Genomic DNA, 19,012 nt, shown 5'->3' on the forward strand with positions numbered 1-19,012 from the left:
ACAAGTTGAAGCACACAAATATTATTTAAATATATTAATTAAAATATTAATAAAATTTTAAGAAAATTAGTAAAAAGAAATCAATTAACGAATGCATTTTACGTGGGCAAGCGTTGGATGTAGTGGATGACAAATTAAACCTAGAGAAGTTACGCTAGAAAAGTAACAAATTAAATATCATAAAGAAAGCAATTAATAACATTTAATTTGAACTGATATGCTAGCTATGAATAAGTCACAAAAACAACGTGTAAACTTTAAAATATTTGTTAGAAAGCTAAATTACGAAAATACTTCTAAAGGACGTATGAAGGTTTATATAGAGCCCGATTTAGATATCTTTATGTCATTAAAATTCTGCGTTAATAATAATTACATAACTGTGCACTTATTGGAGATTTTGAAATGCTGTAAATAAAGTAAAGTACAATAACAAATTTTTTTTTTTTAAAGAAATGAATTTATAAATGACTGCATGCTATCGTGAGTTTTATTATAGACGGAGCAGACAAGTTATATATATAAATTCACCATAATTTACCAAAGCAAACTAGCTGATAACCAGCAGCAAAAGTGAAAACGAAAAAAAAAAAACAAAAACTTAGCGTTCTGAATATGATAAAATGTTGATAACTATTGATGAAATATGTAGATGATGGTAACTAACAAATTAATAAGGCGTGTAATTATGAGAATATTAAAAAATAACTGTTAAAAATAAAAAGAGAAAAACATTTTTGGCACTCATGGCAGCTATTACAAGAGAGAAGCGAAAGAAAAGGGAAAATTTTCTGCATATTTAAAACATGCATCTAAAGGATGTACACCAAATTTTAGACTAATTATTTGGATGAATGTGAAACATTAAAAAAATATTTTCTTTGAGCGTACAAAAATTATTATTTTTTGTATATTTCCAATAACATTCATCAAGGATGAATGACTTCATTATATACAAACGACATGAAAATTGAGTCAAATTTCGAAAGGCCGAAAAATTACTGACGATCGTTTGTTTAACGCTAAATTTCATTTCTAAATATAACTAGGCATAATTTTTTTGTATATCTCAAATTTCATCGAAAGGACGAACTATTTCATTTTATACAAAAGGCACGAAAATTATGTAAAATCAGCGTTAAAATCAATTTCTTATGCTTAGAATAAAAATAAACTAATAATTTCGTCGAAAGGACGAACTAGTTCATTATACACAAACGTCGCTTATGCAACGTTAAAATGAGTTTCTATGTTAAAACTATTTTCTAAGTTTAACTAAGCATACATTTTTTGTATAACTCAAGTTTCATCGAAAAGACGAACTAGTTCATTTTACACAAAAGGTACGATAATTATGTAAAATTAGCGTTAAAATCAATTTCTAAGCATAACTCAAAATAAATTTATTCCATATCTCAAATTTCATCGAAAGAACGAAAGAGTTAATTATACAATGTTTGCAAAAAATTTAACACGATGGTCGAGTTTTCCACGTTAGCATTAATTTTTATGCGCTAATAAATATTCATCGAAGCGATGAACTCGTTTAATATACGTAAACTATACAACTAAAATGACTTTTAGCTGTGAAAGAGTTGAGAATATACATTTTTAAAGCAACTTGAATGCCTGCATCCTGAACTTATTTGTTAGAAAAGCTGCTTGAAAGCATAAGTTATAAAAAATGTATAAATGTAAGCAAGAAATACAAATTATTTTAATCAAATACATAAATTTTGCTGCATAAAAATAGCATAAGAAACAGAAAGTTAGTGCAAATTGACGAAAACATGCTTCCATTAAATATGTTTTGGCTTGAAAGAGTACCTACTGTTACGACCAACCAGTGAAACTAGCAATTACCTTTATATAAGCAATTAGCTTAAGATATTTACAGTTGCACAATTGAGGCAATGGAACAAATTTTACTATATGTTGCAAGAACAAGTGGCATGTTGCATAAAATATGAATTACTAAAGCAAACAAATGCATACATTTGTTGAGAGGTCTTAATAATATTTATATGACTGTAACGTATGACGAAAATGTACACAAAGCAAATGTGAAAAAAAATAAAAAAAATATAGAAAAAGAAATAAAAATAAAAAATTAAATAAAATAGTAGCAAAAATACAAATTGTAAACGAAAGCAGCTGCAAGAAAAAATAACTGAAAATGTCATAGATGCAAGCATCAGCAACAAGTGCATCACGTCTAAAGTAAAATACAAAAAACAGTTGACAAAAATGAGCAATTACCGTTTTTTTCTTTTTAATAAACATTTCCTTTACATGTAAGTACGTAAAAAATATATTTATTTCGTCTTCATACGAACAACATATATGCAAAATTGCATTTATAAGCGCGTAATAAGTATAAATTCATATAAAATATATATTTTCTCTTCACAAAATTTTTTCCAATATTGGACACACTCAGTTCGTATATAGTATAACTGCTAACTGTTAAACGTGAAATTCATTGCTGACTTTCGTTGTTTTCGCGTACAATATTATTGTGCTGTTGTACCCTCTGGCAGAGACGCAAGGACTTCACAAATAACTCTAAATTTTGCTTAAATTCTCTTATACAGTCCGTTTCGTTAGTTACTGTGTCGTTGTTGTTGCTATTGTTATTGTCATCATATAAGTTTTTCATATTTTGATTGGCATATAATGTGATCGTCTCTTCATCCAAACAATCGATTAATTGTTGCGCATTCACGATACATTCGCCGGCATTGTTGAGCGCATCGCGGAGACGTTGGATCTGGTTGGAGGAGGTTAGACATGGAGAATTATTGAAATTCGTGCAAGAAGTGAAGGTGTAGTTAAACATTGTTAATTTTTCTGAGAATGAAATGCTTGAGTACGAAGAGCTTGAAAAGCTGGCCGACAGCGGTAATGCTCGGAAATTCCACAAAAAGATGCGGCGACTAACAGAAGGTTTTAAGACCAGAGCATACTCTTGTAGAACCCCAGAGCATAGTAAAATTATGGAGGAAACACTTCTCCAGCCTGCTGAATGGCAGTGAAAGCATAACACCAGGCGATGGTGAACCTGATTCCCCAATCGATGACGTTGGAGCAGAAGTGCCATTGCCCGACCATGTAGAAGTTCGAATAGCAATTACCCGTCCGAAGAACAACAAAGCGGCGAATGCCGATGGATTGCCGGCCGAGCTATTCAAATACGACGGAGAACTGATAAACGCATGCATCAGCTTCTTTGTAGAATAGGTTCGGACGAAAACATGCCCGACGACTGGATTTTACAGGTAAGTGTGCTCTGGCCAATCAAGAAAAAAGGGAGACCTCACAATCTGCGCCAACTGCCGTGAAATAAGTCTCCTCAACATCGCATATAAGGTTCTATCGAGCGTATTGTGTGAAATATTAAAGGCCACCGTCAAAAAATTGATTGGACCCTATCAGTGTGGTTTTAGGAATGGAAAATCAACAACTGACCTTCACCATGCACAAAATCTCGGAAAAGGCTCGTGAAAAGAAAATCGACACGCACCACCTCTTCGTCGTTTTCAAAGCTGCTTTTGACAGCACGAAAAGGAGTTTCCTTTAAGTCGCTATGATTTAATTTGGTATCCCACCAAAACTAAAACGGCTGTGTTAACTGACGTTGAACAATACCGAAGGTCCGTCAGGATAGGGAAGGACCTTACCGTGCCATTCGATACCAAACGAGACAAGGCGACTCAACCATTCGACGGCATTAGACCACTTAGAACACAAAAAGTCTCACCTCTAAATTCTTTCTTGCCTGAAATTGTAGATACTTGAAGCATACTTCTTCGAAACGTTTTTGTGATATGAGATATTCATCTAAAAGATTGTCGTAACGCGCCTTTGCGGTTTCTGTTTCACAACGACTCAATTGCAGCAGCTTTTCCTTTTTTATGAGCTGTCGACGGCATTTTTTGTACGAAATGGAAAGTTCATCATATCTGAAAATAAACACAATTGAATTCTAACACGCTACTAACTAATCCGAGCATCCAAAAATATAAGGTCGAGAACTGACGATTGGTAGTTTACTGATATTATCACCAAGCCATAAGATCACACCAAACAGAAATGTTTCAAGTGCGAAGTCAAACATTATGATGGCATTCACCTTTGTTGCATTAGCAGTGGACTTATCGAATCATAAGCTTCGGATGAGCAAGACCAATGCTCCGTGGCACAACAACGCGAGACCGCCTTTTCTGGCTCCTCATCCTCAGTTGCCGAGCAGGCGTCCACACCGCGTATTAGCTCCATCAGCCGCACATTACGTGCCTTCTCATTGTCCAATGACTGGCACATATTCTTTAGCTGCTCCGTTTGACGTTCGTATGCTATACGGAAATTGAAATCGTTTTGCCGATCCTCAAGTATGGTATTCTCCAATTCACCAACGGTTTGTATAATCTGTTGAACTAGGTTATAGGTTTGCGGATTCGGTTGGAGCTTATTTGCAAAGTTGGATTGTTTGCTGGTGGACGGATGCTGTGATGTGAGTTGGAGCGACAGTTGACGCGCTTGTGAAATTGGTGGTGGTGGAAAAAGTGTTTGACTGCTGCAACTGCTCTGGAATGGCTGCAGCGGTAATGCAAAGGGATTGTGACGAACCGAAGTGGCGACTTCTGCGCTTGCTGGTATTGGCAGTGTTTGCTTGCAGCCGTCTTGTGGCTGCGATGTAGTTGGTCCTTCTTCGGTTGCTGATTCTGCTTGTAGTTGTATTTTATCGGCTGATTGGTCCCAAGCTAAATCGAGTTCTTGGTAGAGCGTTTCTTCAAAAGACATTATATACACCGTTTGCACAAAGGGTGGCTGGTTGACTTATTTTTGATGAGAGTCCGTCTTTCGTAAAATATATTTTTTATTGGTAAAATTAAGTTTATCTTTAATTGTCTTCCTTCGTGTATTATAATTCCTATGTTTTTGGCCGAAAATCTTTGGTAAATCGTCTACTTGCACCACGTTTATGAGCCGAGCGGTACAGAGGGCAGTAACTGAATGAATGACTGAATCATTCAGCTAAATTTTTGATATAATAAAAAAAATTGCGAAACTTCAAATTTTTCTATGAAAATTTAGAATCAAACACAGAAATCATCACTTTGTGTGAAAAAATTGTGAAAAAAAATTGATTTAAAATAGTTTCGAGACTCGAATTTCTTGAGTGAGTGGAGCGAAGTAAAACTACAAAGCGTAAAAGATATACATTGTTACCTGAGAGAGGCCTCAATGCTAGAGTTCGAAGAGCTAGCCAAGCAGGCCGACAGGGGTAATGCGTCTAATAGGTTTCAAGACCGGAGCATTCTCTTGTAAAACCCCCAGAAGTGATCTAGTGAGTGATGCCTAGAGCGTACCGAAAATATGTAGGGAACATTTCTCCAACCTGGTGAATAGCAGAGAAAGCTTAACACCAGGAGATGGTGATTCCTCTATCGATGACGATAAAGCGACGTTCCATTGCCCGACCATGAAGAATTTCAAATTACCCGTCTGAGGAGCAACACAGCGGGGGTGACCGATGGATTACCGGCCGAGCTATTCAAACACGGCGGCGAAGAACTGATAAGGAGCATGCATCAGCTTCATTGTCGAACACGGTCGGACGAAAACATACCTGACGATTGAAATTTAAGTGTACTCTGCCCAATCTACCTAAAGAGAGACCTATGATTTATGGTCTTTTGCGCATTGGCAACGGCGAATGCCGCAATTGATGGAATAGTTGAAACCACTCTGGCACTGGTAATGTTCAGCGTAGTACCCACCAGGGGAAGCGAAGGAAGAGGAAGACCTCCACTTCGATGGAAGGACTAAGTGGAGAAGGACCTGGCTGCACTGGAATCTTCAATTGGCTCCACTTTGCGAAAAGAAGAAACGACTTCTACGCCACTAAAGAAGAAGAAGAAGATATGCATATATAAAAGATTAGCGTGTCAATCTGAGCCGATTTAGACATGTTCGTCTGCCTTTATATACTCGAACTGAAAATCTGCACACTGTGTGTTCTTTCAAAGAAGCTGTTAATTTATTGGAACCACCGATATCGGATCACTAGAGCATATACATAGCTTTCATATAAACTGAAATATAAAAATCAAGTTTTTGTATGGACAACTTTTTCATTTAATTTTTTCAAAAAAGGCTCCACATTCTATAAATAAATTATTTCGATCGGACCACTATAGCCTATAGCGGTCATACAAACCGGCCAATATCAAGTTTTTGTGAGGAAAACTTTTTTATTTTGCGCGGTGCAACCGCAGTTAACGTTTTTCTGGTTACAGTACATACTACTATTTATATCTCTGCAAGTAAGTCATGTGTACTCTTATATAGGGTCAGTAGACTGTTTATTAACAACATGTGTACAGCAATGCTCTCCTCAAACCACCGTCTTTGGTCCACTGCATAACCACGCATATTATTTCAAACACACTTCATGAGTCTCTTTTGTTTAATTTCTCAGTTTTATTTTAAGATTTTTACTATGCAATTAATTTTATTTTATTTTCTTACAGTAAATGGTTCTGCTTGCCTCTTTTCAATATGCAACAATATGGAAAACTTAAATGAATGCATCTCAATTTATGCAACAGCAACAAAAACAAAGAAACCTGCATCCCTTTGTCCATTCGTGCGTAAATTGTAATTTTAAGTTTCTTTGTGCGAGCGTGTATATGCATACATACATACATATCTGTATGTGTATAAGCTCCGCAGTCATTTATGTATATTGATTAAGGTGAATTTTCGAAGTTGCTACTTTCTTTTTGCCATACGCCGACGCCTGCATGCACTTACATTTTACTCAGCTGCAAAAAAATATACCGTTATTAACTGCGTACATGTGTGTATGTATGTGTGGTGGATATCCGCCTGTTGAGCCCTTTGAGCACTCGCACCAGCAGCGCCAATTGATAGTCGATCAAGCGTAGCAAGCCAACTATGAGGATCCTAACAAAGCGCTCGTGTGTGTGTATGTGTGCATGCATATTTATATAGGTGTATGTGAATATGCAGTTGTGTTTGCGTATATTTCTATTAGTTCGTCTGCGATTTTGTCATACTTTTTTGTAGCTTTGCTACTACTTTTAATGTCATTCAGTTGCTTGCCTCTTCGGCGGTAGTTCGTTCAGAGGCGCTCCTCCGTGCGTTCACGCTATAATTGTCATGTGTTTGATTGGTTGGTGTGTGTTGTCTGTGTGTATGTGTTATCCGATTGGTGGCATCGCTTTTCCGGGTTTATTGAATTTGTCATTCATAGTCATGCGATTAATGCCACAGTGTAATAAAAATATTCATATTATGGCAGCAGGAAGGGAGTATAAAAGAAAATAATGCCGTAAGAAAAAAGTTTAATACGTTTAAGGAATTATGGATTAAAAAATCGCTTTGATGAAGTGCAAAGAAAACACGCAAGGTAAATAGAAAAATATCGCTGCTCTGTACTGTGCGAGATAAAAGTGTAAATAGACGTAAATGGCATATGAGACGCTGGCTTTTAAAGCATGATTATAGAGAATTTATATGGAGTTTATAAGCCGTACATGGGTTAATGCTGCAGTTATGACCGAAGATACCTTAAGTCGAAGCTGGTAGATTAGGTTAGGTCATAGAGTTGATCCAAAATCGATGCATGCCTCTTGGATAAAAAATTGTCCTTTGTGCTACCCAAAAACTTCATAAGGAATATCAGCTCTTAGCCCGACGGAACGTTTTGAGCTTATCTTACTTTGAGCCAAAGTGATCTCGCAGTCGCGCAAGTTCTGGTTATTGATCAGCGTCTTCCAAGCTCAGGGAGGTTCGAAGGTTTAGCGTTAAAGCGAAAGAAGACATCGGACAACCGACTTGCTTCTTTCTCCTTCTTTATTAGCGTAGACACCGCCTACGCGGCAATAGCCGAGTTTACAACAGCGCGCTAGCGGTTTTTCATTTTCCCTATTTGGCACCAAATGGAGATTCCAAGTGTATATAGGTCCTTCTTCACCTTGTCCAAACGAAGTGGAGATCTTCCTCTTTCTCTGATTCCTCTGGCGGGTACTGCGTCGAATACTCTCACTTGCTTCTAATCGGATGGAACTGGGTTAAGGGTGCCCTCCCTAGCAAACTCTTCATGTTAGGAGTTTCTGGCGATTCCGCCGTGTTCCCATACAAGTCTAATATGGAAAAAAACTGTTGATGATGAGGTCATACACTCCTTAACAAGTTTTGAGCTCACAGTCAGCGAGCTCAAAGTCAGCATAGCCGCTATCAGAGTGAAGGAGATTACATCTCGGAGCAGTATATTTACCGCTAACTTGATGGCAGCCACCTCCGCTTGAAAGACGAATTATCCTGAAAGCTAGACTAGACACACAATTATTTTTTAGGTCTTATATGGTAATTCTGATCTGTTGGAACATTGATAATAATTTGCGGTTGACTATCTAAAAAGGGCGACTTCTTAAAGGGGTATTCTTGTTTAGGCGAGGGATTTGAAATCATCTGGAGAAATATTAAGATAACACAAATTAATGCAAAAGAACCACTAGGTAGGACGACTTCTTAAGCGAGTATTGTTGTCTAGAAATTCAAAAAAATTGAAAATTGTTTTGTAATTAGATATTAAAAAATAAAAATTCGGATCTCTGGCTCGAATAAGCTAACAAAATTTAAACTTTTATGAAAGTAGAACATGAAATACCAGGATATGGGCTAGCCCTTTGGTTTTGGTTATGTTGCTATGGAGACTCGTCTGATTATATGTGTTAAGTTAGTTCTATTGAACAGTAAACTAAGGATAAGTAAGATCCTTATCTTATCTCATGCTCGGGTATGGTAAAATTAATAATTTAAATAAGAAAAGAGAAAGAAATTATATTCTCTTCAACATATTAATACAATATAAAGATCCTATGGGCTCATCAAATAGTTCAGAGTTTTTCGGAAATGTATTTCAAGCATACAAAAAAGCGCTGGTAAAAAAAAACTGTAGGCATAGCATTTTATGTACCTGAGGCATACAAATATCTTTCTGAGATTAACTTTCTTTGGTTAGGGTATATTTTCGTAAGTTTTCTTTATGTTTTCTCGACACCTTAAATACAATTAAAGCTGTACTCCGTTTTTTACTTTATTTTTTAAACTAAGAAATTTTCTAAAAATCCAAAACTTTTTCCACTGGCCCCTAATTTATTAATGCTAGTCCATACCATTAACTACATAATAACAATTTCCGTAATAAATCAACTAAAACAGCAATAAACTTACTGATATAAACTGTTAACTACACAACCATTCGAAAAAACTTGCAACACCATAAACACCCAGACGATATCTCGTAAAACTGATTATCAGCTAAAGATATAGATAGCCCAAAAATAGCTGAGAACATAGCACAAATGCAATATTTGGACACGAGCCGCGCTGCTGATAAAATCACTGGAGCAAAGAGCTGGCGTGTTGGGTTTTATATCTTCTTGCTCTTGCTGAAGTGCTGAGCGCAAATTAAAGCTCAGCAACGCTTCACAAGCGCACGATGTGTTGGTGAACGATTTTAGTGACTTTGTGAGCTGAGCGAATTTTAGTTTACTTTGTGCGCGGCTGCTGGCTTGTTCAATTGAATTGTTAGTGGGAAAGCAAATCGTGTGAAATGTGTAGTTGACAAGTAGTGCCAGCACTTGCTAAAAATCAATATTTTACGGAATTATTTAGTTATATAAGCATTAAGTAGTTGTTTATAAGAATAATTTTCTAAAGTAATACGTCCAAACGCGCTTTAGTGAACATTATATATGCAAATATGTCTAGTTTTGCGAATGCTGTGCGTGGTGTCTTCCGCCGTCATCCCTTTCTCGCCAACAGCGCCATCTATGGCAGCTTATATGTTGCGGCCGAGTATTCGCAGCAATATTTGGTGAAGCGTGTGCTGGTAAATGCGTATTTTTTGTATTTTTTTGTTGTTAAGATTGTTAAGATGTTTATAGAAGTGGGTGTAACAGTTGTTGATAAACATTTGTATATAAATAATAAGAAAGCTATAGAGCAACTGCCAAAAAAAATGGAAAATGAAACGAGAACTAATATCATACGTAAAAAGTTAGCCTTCAGAACGACAAAATTGTAGAACTACACATTTTTGGATTCAATTGCGTTGTATATAGACTTACTAGCCAGTAGAATCAAAGTTGACATTTCCTCTTACAGTGAACTCACGATTATTCGACATTATGACGATTAATATGCATAGATGATATGCTTTGGAGTTACTTAAATCGCGACCACTAGATATTACGTTTAATAAGAGTCAATATAATGATATCAGAGATAACATTTTACATCTTTTACTTTCTAAAAAGTTCCAGAATGTTAATATGCTGTCTAAAATATACTGAGGCTACCTTCCCGATATACAAAGATTCCAATATTTATCTGATATCTTGAAAGAACGATAGGATTTTATGCTATGGTGTAGAATTTATTCTCAACTATTTCGCTCCATTATAAAATCTGTTGACGTTGAGTGGATGTATAGCTCTAGGATGCAGTTCTAAGGACTAAAATATATTCAGGCTACTTTCTCCATATATTATATATACCTAAACATACATACATACATGTAGATTATTTGATATATTGTATGCAATGGTACGAAAGTTGAATGACGCGATGCGGAGTATCCACTCTACTGGAGTGGAAAATGGTTCTAGGATGGGCTAAGTGAAGTTATATAAGTATAACTAGGATATAGCGAATTAAGTAACTTGAATCATTTAATCATATTAAATTTATACACAAACACAATATACAGACACAAATACAATATACATACTTCTTTTCGCGCACAGCCGGAAACCGAAGCGGAAAAAGAGGATATCGATTATGCCACAATAGGTCGGTATGCTGTAATGGGTACAACCGTTTTCGCACCAACACTCTATACATGGTTTGTTGATTTTTATATTTTTTTGTTTGAAAAAGGGTATTCACAAAACCCAAAAGTTGAAATGTCAGCTAAAATAATTTATATAAAAGTATGCGCAAAAATTGATATTTTACGAAAACTTTTTATAAAAAATTTGCTTAAAAAGTTATAGATCGGAAATATTTACTAAAATTTTAATAAAAATTTTACATAAAAAAATATTAAACATTTTTTAAAATAATTACTAAAATTTTAGATAAAAAAAATTTCATAAACAAATTATTAAGAAATAATTAGTACTAAAACTTTAATTTAAAAAAATTTTAAAGAATTATTAAGAAATAATATATGTATAAAATTTTAATAAAATAATTTCAAAAACATAAATTATACTAACTATAATTTTAATAAAAAAATATTTATAAAAAGTTATTTAAAAATAATTACTAAAATTTTAATAATAAATCAAACTTCATAAAAAGTTATAAAAAGTAATTGCTAAAATTTTTCAAAATATTTCCAATAAAAAAATTTTCGTGAATACCCTTTACTACTTTTATTATTTGTTTATTTACATTAAGTGCCAATGATTTAAACTTTTATTAATTTCTTCATCATATTCAACATTATGTCAACACCGCTTTGTGTTCCGACGCATTTGCTTATTTGCTTTTGAATATTTTATGCGCAATGTTACTTTTGCATTGCCCTTTTATTGGCTTTAATTAAAATAAATTTGCAACTAAGTTGTTTTTGTCTGTGCGCACAAATAAATTAATCATGAACCTCACTCAGCACTAGGAAATGCCTAGCGCACCTTAATTTTGTTATCGCATCACCTTTTCGCTCTCTATCACAGCTTGTTTGAAATTTAAGATTTAACACAGTCACAGCACATTTTAGTGTTTATGTCTTATCATGGTGTGCTTATCATACGTTTATCCATGAACTCAACAAAAAGTTACGAAATGCACGTGCTGTGTCTCAACACATCAACAGCTGTTTAATTTGTTTTCTCACTTGCTCTCGTTTTCTTCTCTTTTTTCCATTATCTCTCTCTATCTCACTGTCTCTCTCTCTCATTTCCTTAACCTCTCCTCCTTTCTTGTGTATCACTCTCTCAGTTTTACACCAGTATTCTGTATTCTTTGAGCTTTTCAACAATCACCAACAACTTTACCAAAGTTTCTTAAGCAAAGCTCATGCTGGTACAAATCAAGCTTTGTTAGAGATACTTTTACACCTTTGAAAAAATGTCAGTTGAAGCTTGAAGCTGACGTTCGAATTAATGGGTACTCAGTAAAAATTTCATTAGATATGCTCGTTTAAGTTAAGTCCGACCGTCCAGACTTTGGAAGCACATATTTTTTGTAATTTTTCAAGTAACTTTTTTAATATCGGTTAGATATCAGATGTTTTTTAGGTATACTCGTTTATGTCCAGTCTGACCGCCTTGATTTTCGAAGCATATGTATATTTCTAGGAGTTTTCTCGTAACTTTTATAAAATCGGTTAGGTATTCCATTGCTTCCTTTGATTTGTGAATTCTGTGAGCTAATTTTTCTTTGAACTTTTGTACTAATTTTGCACTCATGTTATAGAAGCGACGTTAATGTCAAGTAAAAATTTTCGCTCAGTGCAGTTTTTACTTTTCAAACCTTTACTATGTACATATGTACTTAGGCCTAAATAGTGAGCGTTTTCTTAGCCTCCTTGAGAGTGTAGTAACTGAGTTAGTAACCAATTGGCTAATACGTTGAACTTTTCGAATATTTAAATATATTTTTTGTTTTTAGATTTAATAAGGTGAAAAATAAGATAATTTACAGCCATTTTGGGGCTGTGATATTAGTTCCAGTATTTCTTGCTAATTTTGGGTTGGGTTGGGTCATCACTCAAGACTCTTGAGTTAGTCTTGTTGCTTTGTTGCCTTGCAACTTGTAACTTATTAACTTTCAGCTGCAGAGGCTTCAAGTTTCTTTCAAGCTGCAGTTAGTCACATTTAAGTTCCATAAGCCACACATTTTAAAGGCCTTAAACTTTCACGATTTTTTCATAAAATTTATTTTTCAAAAAACTGGTGGATCTCTTTTGTATTTTTTTGTAATTTTTCTTTAAATTTTTCATTTAATTTTTTATTTTTTAACTCCAAATATTTTTCGAAATTTTCAAATTCATTTCAATATAATTTTAACGACTTAGGCACATAAGAAAAAGCACTCAAACTTTTCACACATATGTATGTTTAGGCACAAAAAACTGCTTCACTCAATGTGAGTTAGTCTTGTATAGCGCAGCTTAAATGGATACAATTTTGCGGCATTGTCTCTCTTAGCGTGCACATTTCAAGGCCTATGCACTGCTCCGTCTAATATTATAGCAAATTTAAGAAAATATTTATCAACATTAGTTTATTTAATGCACTTTCAATTAAACAGGTACAAATGGTTGGATGGCACCTTCCCTGGCACTACCAAACAGATAATCGTTAAAAAGTTGGTGTTGGATCAATTCGTGTTAACACCTTACCTGCTGACTGCTTTTTATACAGGTTAGCCGACTTTTATTTACATATTTAAGTGAATAAAAACAGAAAATAAATTCATTTATATTAAATTATAAAATATGTTTACTCAAATATTTCGATTTCTCCGCAATTACTTTTAGGCATGGCATTGATGGAGCAAGCTGAGGATCCCTTCAAGGAGTTACGCGAGAAATTTTTACCAACATTTACACGCTCTTGCATATTTTGGCTGCCAGCGCAAACTTTGAACTTCGTAATGGTTGCGCCGAGATTTCGCGTTATTTACATGGGGGTCTGCGGCTTTATATGGGTGAATATTTTATGTTGGATCAAGCGGCAACCTAATGAGCTGGAGCCTGAGAGTGAGATGAAACTGAAGGTGGCTGGTGAATAGAGGCTTAAGCTGAGTAGATTTTAAAAAAATTTGAGATTTTTAAATAATTTAGCGAACTAGAAAATGCAATGCTAAGAGATTTGAGTTTATTTTAACTTTAAAGCCTGAAACAGCGCTTTTGAAAAAACACGTTATTGACATTTAAAGAAAAAAATATTAAAAAGAGGCTTATACATTGCATTTATGTATTAAATACTATTTTTAAAGACAACATGTCATAAATTGGTGAGAGAAAAAATGAAACGAATTTAAGCAGAGGGTTTCGGGAGAAAACGTTTTCTGAAAGATGTGCTATTTGTCTTAAATTAACAATAAGTTACTTTCCATAAGCTGTTACAAACGAATTTATTTGTAAAAAATAAAAGAAAGAAACATTACAATAAAGTCTATTTCTATTAATCGATATTTATCGATACATTTTATTTCATATTTATTTCAATTAATGAATACTTATCGATAAAAGAGTGCGATTTAGGACAGTGTTTATTTAGATTAATCGATATTTATAGATAATTTTTACGCAAATTCAATTAATCCATATTTATCGAAAAATATTACAGGATTTATAAAATCGAAATTTTAATGAAAATGTTTACAAAGCGTATTAATAATATTACTAACCATGGAAATTTATCGATATATTGAATAAACACGATATGTTATCGAATTTTTGCAAAATATTTCGAAATATCTCTAAAATGTATAACGACTTTACATTCACTAGAGACACAGACTATAATAATATTATACACTAAATATCGATTATATGAATATCGATAAATTTGTCGATGATTCTTTAAAAAAAATTTTAAATGAAAACTATTAATAGTTATAATATAAACTACATCGATTGCTCGAAAATCGATAAATTTATCGATTTTTTTGGAAAAATTTATACAATATAAACTGTTACTAATTCATGGCGTTCCAACAATGACAAGTCTCGCTAGCGAAATATTTATATATTTCAGATGTCGAAATTCCAAAATCGAAATTCAACATTTGAGACTAGACAAAAGAATACAAAAATGTGTATGTCTGATAAATAAAAAAACAAAAATAAACAAATAAATGATATCGACAAAAAGCCATTGCATTTTTTTTTCTATATTTCATCAGTTCTTCCTACACGTATGTATTCGTCGACATAAATAACGCACAACTACTGTCAAATACCACTATCAGTCAATAACTTCATAAGATCGCCTTTCTTTTGTACGCCTTGGATTTTAGCGAAATCATAAATTTCAATTTTTTATCCAAAAAAATATTCTCTTCTAAGGTCTTTCCTATATTAAAGCCTCTTGGATCTCTTGGATGATCTGTTACCGCGATATCGGTTCTTTCTTACTTACAAACAACAGGCGGCGGTATTTCATCTCTTGTTCGGTACGATGCATATTTCGGATATGCATCGAATTCACTATTAACATGTCTCTTCAGATATATTACAGCCACACGAACAGCAGAGATAGATTTCTTTATGGATACCAATTAATGGTTTCCCAAATACTGATACATTCCAGAGTCCAACTGGGTTGACTCCAGTAATTTTTTCCCAAAAATAAACATTCTTGTCACACTTGGGATCCAGAGCGGTGCGTTGTCTGCAACGCCTCTCGCAATTGATGCAGTTCATGCAGATTCTTAGCTTTTCGTTCATGCTTGAAGCAGTAGTCGACCTGAGATGTTGCGCTTCGCATTGAACGAAACATACTGAGGCTGCACACAAGGGGCTTCCACCTTTTAATAGTTTGAAAAGCACGCAGGTAAAAACCATTTCTTTCCGGTGCTTAAGATAAGCTCTAGGTGGTTCAAGGCGAGTCAGAATTGCATTTTGCTGGCAAAATATAAATAAAGAGTTTGTTTGTTTTTGAATTCCAAAAAAATATGCGTGCATGAGGAACTTTAAAATTAAAAGAAGTACAATGAAATAAAGGCTGGAAGCAAAATAATAAACAAAAAATAAAAAAAATGAAGACAAGGCGATCATTATTTGGAATTATTGACTCACTTTTTATAAGAAGTTGGACAAATGATATGACACTTTATTATTTATTTCAGAAACTTCCAACAATCTGCTGATATTCAGTAAGTGGAACGGTTACGAATGAATTATTCGAAGTATTGCCCTCAGCTAGTCATGACCTTTTTCCATCTTTCTGACAAACCTCGAATAATATTACCGTAAAACTGTACAGGTTCTGATGCTATCTAAAAATCAAGATATTTTAGCTGACGTCTTGTGAGTGGAACTGCTTCTCAGCAAGCCAGCGTGGACCCCGCTAAGAAAGTCTCGGCTATTATGAACTCTTAAATGCATCGGAAAGGTACTCCGCCTTGAGGTTTCTATTATTTTGAAAGGGAAAAAATTAAACGTATTTTAACCCATTCTAACTTACATATATAAGTATTTATATAATTTGATGGTGTAACTAACTCACTTATAGTGGAGTGCTCGCAGATTAGCCACGAAAGAAGATTTGCCACGCCAAAAGAACGAAACACTCGCTGAAGTGCATAACTATTTGCGTGCGCTTAAATACTCACACACATATACAAACATACGCAAGTGAGTTTCTGTAAGCCAAGCGTCGCTATAGTACAAAACAATATACCTTTCGGTATGCATATGAAAATAAATGTTACGTATACGCCATGTCTGCTTGGCGAAAAACGCGCTGTACGGCTTGGTTAGCTGAACCGGCTGGCTTTAAGTAACAACAAAGCCGGCATTAATGTGGCGTAAGTCTTTATGCTTTTTGTGAAAAATTGCCGAGCCATTTTTGTTGTTGTTGCCTTTGCAACGCCCCCATTCAGCAAATGTGCCATAACGATATGTTGCCGAATGGCAGGGCAACAATAACAACAATAATACAAAAAAGAAATACGCCTTCGCACCTCTCGAAAAATGAGGTTGCAACCAGTTTTTGGCGAAAGGTTAAAAATTTCCATATTTCCATATGCCAAAGCAACAAGCGGCGCAACCGCTGCCGCGTGAAAGTATTTTGTTTGCGCCTGAATTTGTATCCTTTGCGCATACGCTGGCAGCGCAACAGTTGTTCGCATAATTTCAACACCTACACAAGCAAGCAATTGCGTGAATAAATAATTTTTGGTCACACAATGGCGGCACAGTGAAAAAGTAAACACGCAGCGACGGTAAAATGTGCACGGGCGCCGCCACAACAACGGTGGCACATCCTTGAGTGGCGTCGGTGGAGTCGGCGTTTTCGGCAAAACGCTAACTAGCGCAAAGATTAATGAGCGCAAATTTTAAATGTACAGTGTGTAGCGTTTATATTTGCATAATTTGTGTAGCATTTCACACCTTTTAACGCGCTGCCATCAAACGTGTCGGTCTGCTCGCCTGCCAGCTCGTCTTTCACAGCGTGACACAACAAGTGGAGTGCAGTGCCTTTGTTGCGCTTTATTTTCCAACGTGGTTTTTTTGTTGCTTGTGGCGTTGGCGGCGGCAGCAGCAGTGACGCCTACCATTTTAGCTCAAGGACATAAAAATGAGTGGAAATATTTATTCTCTGCTGCTTTTGTATGCAGTTAACCTTTTTGCCGCTTTGTCGTATAATTTGAAATTTAAAAATTTTGCAACTTTTCACAACTTTCATTGCTCACACTTCGCTCTCAATTGCTCCATGCCGCACAACGTGTGTTGCATAGCTAAAAAGTGTTACCCTTTCAAGTATTTTCGTGTCATGAGAAATTGCATATAAAAAGGTAGTAGTTTTGGTGCCGTCTGTAGTCTAGTTGTTTTTGTTGTTGTTCAAGTGCTCACAGTAGCTGGTTGGTAGTTGAGTAAGCAACTGGTTGAGTTGACAGTTGGGTCGAGTGCTTTTCTTGCTAAGGCCAATGTGGCCAAGTGGAAGACACGGTAAAAACTCACGCTTTGCTGGAAATTAGCTTAGAAAAAGTTTGCACAGTTAACTGTTGTTTTTGTAGCGGTTATGAATAGATAAATTCATGCTGCTATGACACCTATTGATAGAAAGCGTAAAAAAGTTGCAATAACAGCACATTGCTTGTATTTGATTATACATGGCAAAGGTGGAGTGGGAAAATGGGATGAGTGGGAACGGTTGGTGACACAAAAAGTTAGCAAAATTACAAAAATAAACTGAATTGCATATTTTCTTGCAGAGCGGTGTATGGATGTTGTAAAACTTTAAAATATTGCATTATAGGTTATAATATAAATATAAGCATTAGGGTGTGCAAAAAAATAAATAAAAAATTAAAATAAGAAAAAATTATAATTTCGATTGCAGCAAAGCTGTAATAAACTTCACAAATAAAAAAGTTTTCATACAGGTACTTGATTTTGATCGGTCGGTTTGTATGACAGCTATATGATTTAGTGTTTCGATTTTCAAAAAATATTCAGATTTAATAGTAATGCTCTAGATAAGAGTTCATGCAAAATTTTGTGAAGTTAACGTGTTATATTAATCAGTTTTCCACAGAAGCACTTGATTCCGATCGTTCAGTTTGTATGGCAGCTATATGCTATTGTCGTCTGTTCTGGACAATTTTTTCAGATATTATAGTAATGCCTTAGATAAGAATTCGTGCCAAGTTTTGTGAAGGTATCTCGTCAAACGAAAAAGTTTTTCATACAAGTACTTGATTTTGATCGGTTAGTTTATATGGCAGTTATATGATATAGTTATCCGATCTAAACAATTTATTTGGAGATAGCAACATAGCCTTTTGTAATAACTCACGCTGAATTTCGTGAAGATGTTTCGTCAAATGAAAAAGTTTTCTGTACAAGCACCTGACTTCGATCGTTCAGTTTGTATGGCAGCTATATGACATAGTTATCCGATCTAAATAATTTTTTGTAAGATTGCAGCGTTGCTTTGGACAATAATCCAAGACAAATCTCGTGAAGATATCTCATCAAATGAAAAGGTTTTCCATACAAGCAATTGATTCTGATGGTTCAGTTTGTATGGCAACTATATGCTATAGTGATCCAATATTGTCCGTTCCGTCAAATGAGCAGCTTTCCGGTGAGAAAGGTACGCGTGCAAAATTTCAAATCGATAACTCAAAAACTAAGGGACTAGTTAGCATATATGTAAGTATATGGACCGGACGAACTGATAGAAGGGCAGAAAGACGGAAATGGCTTGTTAAAGCGATCTTTATA

At 34.9% G+C, this 19,012-nt stretch overlaps 2 protein-coding genes across 2 annotated transcripts; one reads left to right on the plus strand and one right to left on the minus strand.

Annotated features, from left to right (window-relative positions):
- Positions 1–2,369: 2,369 nt before the first annotated feature.
- On the minus strand, positions 2,370–5,099 carry LOC120779041. Its single transcript, XM_040111166.1, has 3 exons — positions 4,133–5,099; positions 3,761–3,962; positions 2,370–2,770 (listed from the first exon to the last, which is right to left on the minus strand). The coding sequence occupies exons 1-3, from the start codon at positions 4,801–4,803 to the stop codon at positions 2,480–2,482; spliced, it is 1,164 nt and encodes a 387-aa protein (XP_039967100.1). The 5' UTR covers positions 4,804–5,099; the 3' UTR covers positions 2,370–2,479.
- Positions 5,100–9,576: 4,477 nt separating this feature from the next.
- On the plus strand, positions 9,577–14,264 carry LOC120779046 (mpv17-like protein). Its single transcript, XM_040111183.1, has 4 exons — positions 9,577–9,928; positions 10,845–10,942; positions 13,360–13,472; positions 13,589–14,264. Exons 1-4 carry the CDS (start codon positions 9,800–9,802, stop codon positions 13,840–13,842), a joined length of 594 nt encoding a protein of 197 aa, XP_039967117.1. The 5' UTR covers positions 9,577–9,799; the 3' UTR covers positions 13,843–14,264.
- Positions 14,265–19,012: the final 4,748 nt, after the last annotated feature.

This window comes from Bactrocera tryoni, chromosome 5 (assembly GCF_016617805.1).
Source record: "Bactrocera tryoni isolate S06 chromosome 5, CSIRO_BtryS06_freeze2, whole genome shotgun sequence".
NCBI classification, from domain to species: domain Eukaryota; kingdom Metazoa; phylum Arthropoda; class Insecta; order Diptera; family Tephritidae; genus Bactrocera; species Bactrocera tryoni.

Bases quoted from the DNA above. Each gene is read 5' to 3' on its own strand.
- LOC120779041 (XM_040111166.1), bottom strand. From the start codon at position 4,803: ATGTCTTTTGAAGAAACGCTCTACCAAGAACTCGATTTAGCTTGGGAC. The intron at 3,963-4,132 runs GTGAATGCCATC...GTTTATTTTCAG, and splicing joins CCACTGCTAATGCAACAAAG to ATATGATGAACTTTCCATTT. The intron at 2,771-3,760 runs GTGAGACTTTTT...TCCTCCAACCAG, and splicing joins AGGCAAGAAAGAATTTAGAG to ATCCAACGTCTCCGCGATGC.
- LOC120779046 (XM_040111183.1), top strand. From the start codon at position 9,800: ATGTCTAGTTTTGCGAATGCTGTGCGTGGTGTCTTCCGCCGTCATCCC. The intron at 9,929-10,844 runs GTAAATGCGTAT...TTTCGCGCACAG, and splicing joins ATTTGGTGAAGCGTGTGCTG to CCGGAAACCGAAGCGGAAAA. The intron at 13,473-13,588 runs GTTAGCCGACTT...AATTACTTTTAG, and splicing joins GCTGACTGCTTTTTATACAG to GCATGGCATTGATGGAGCAA.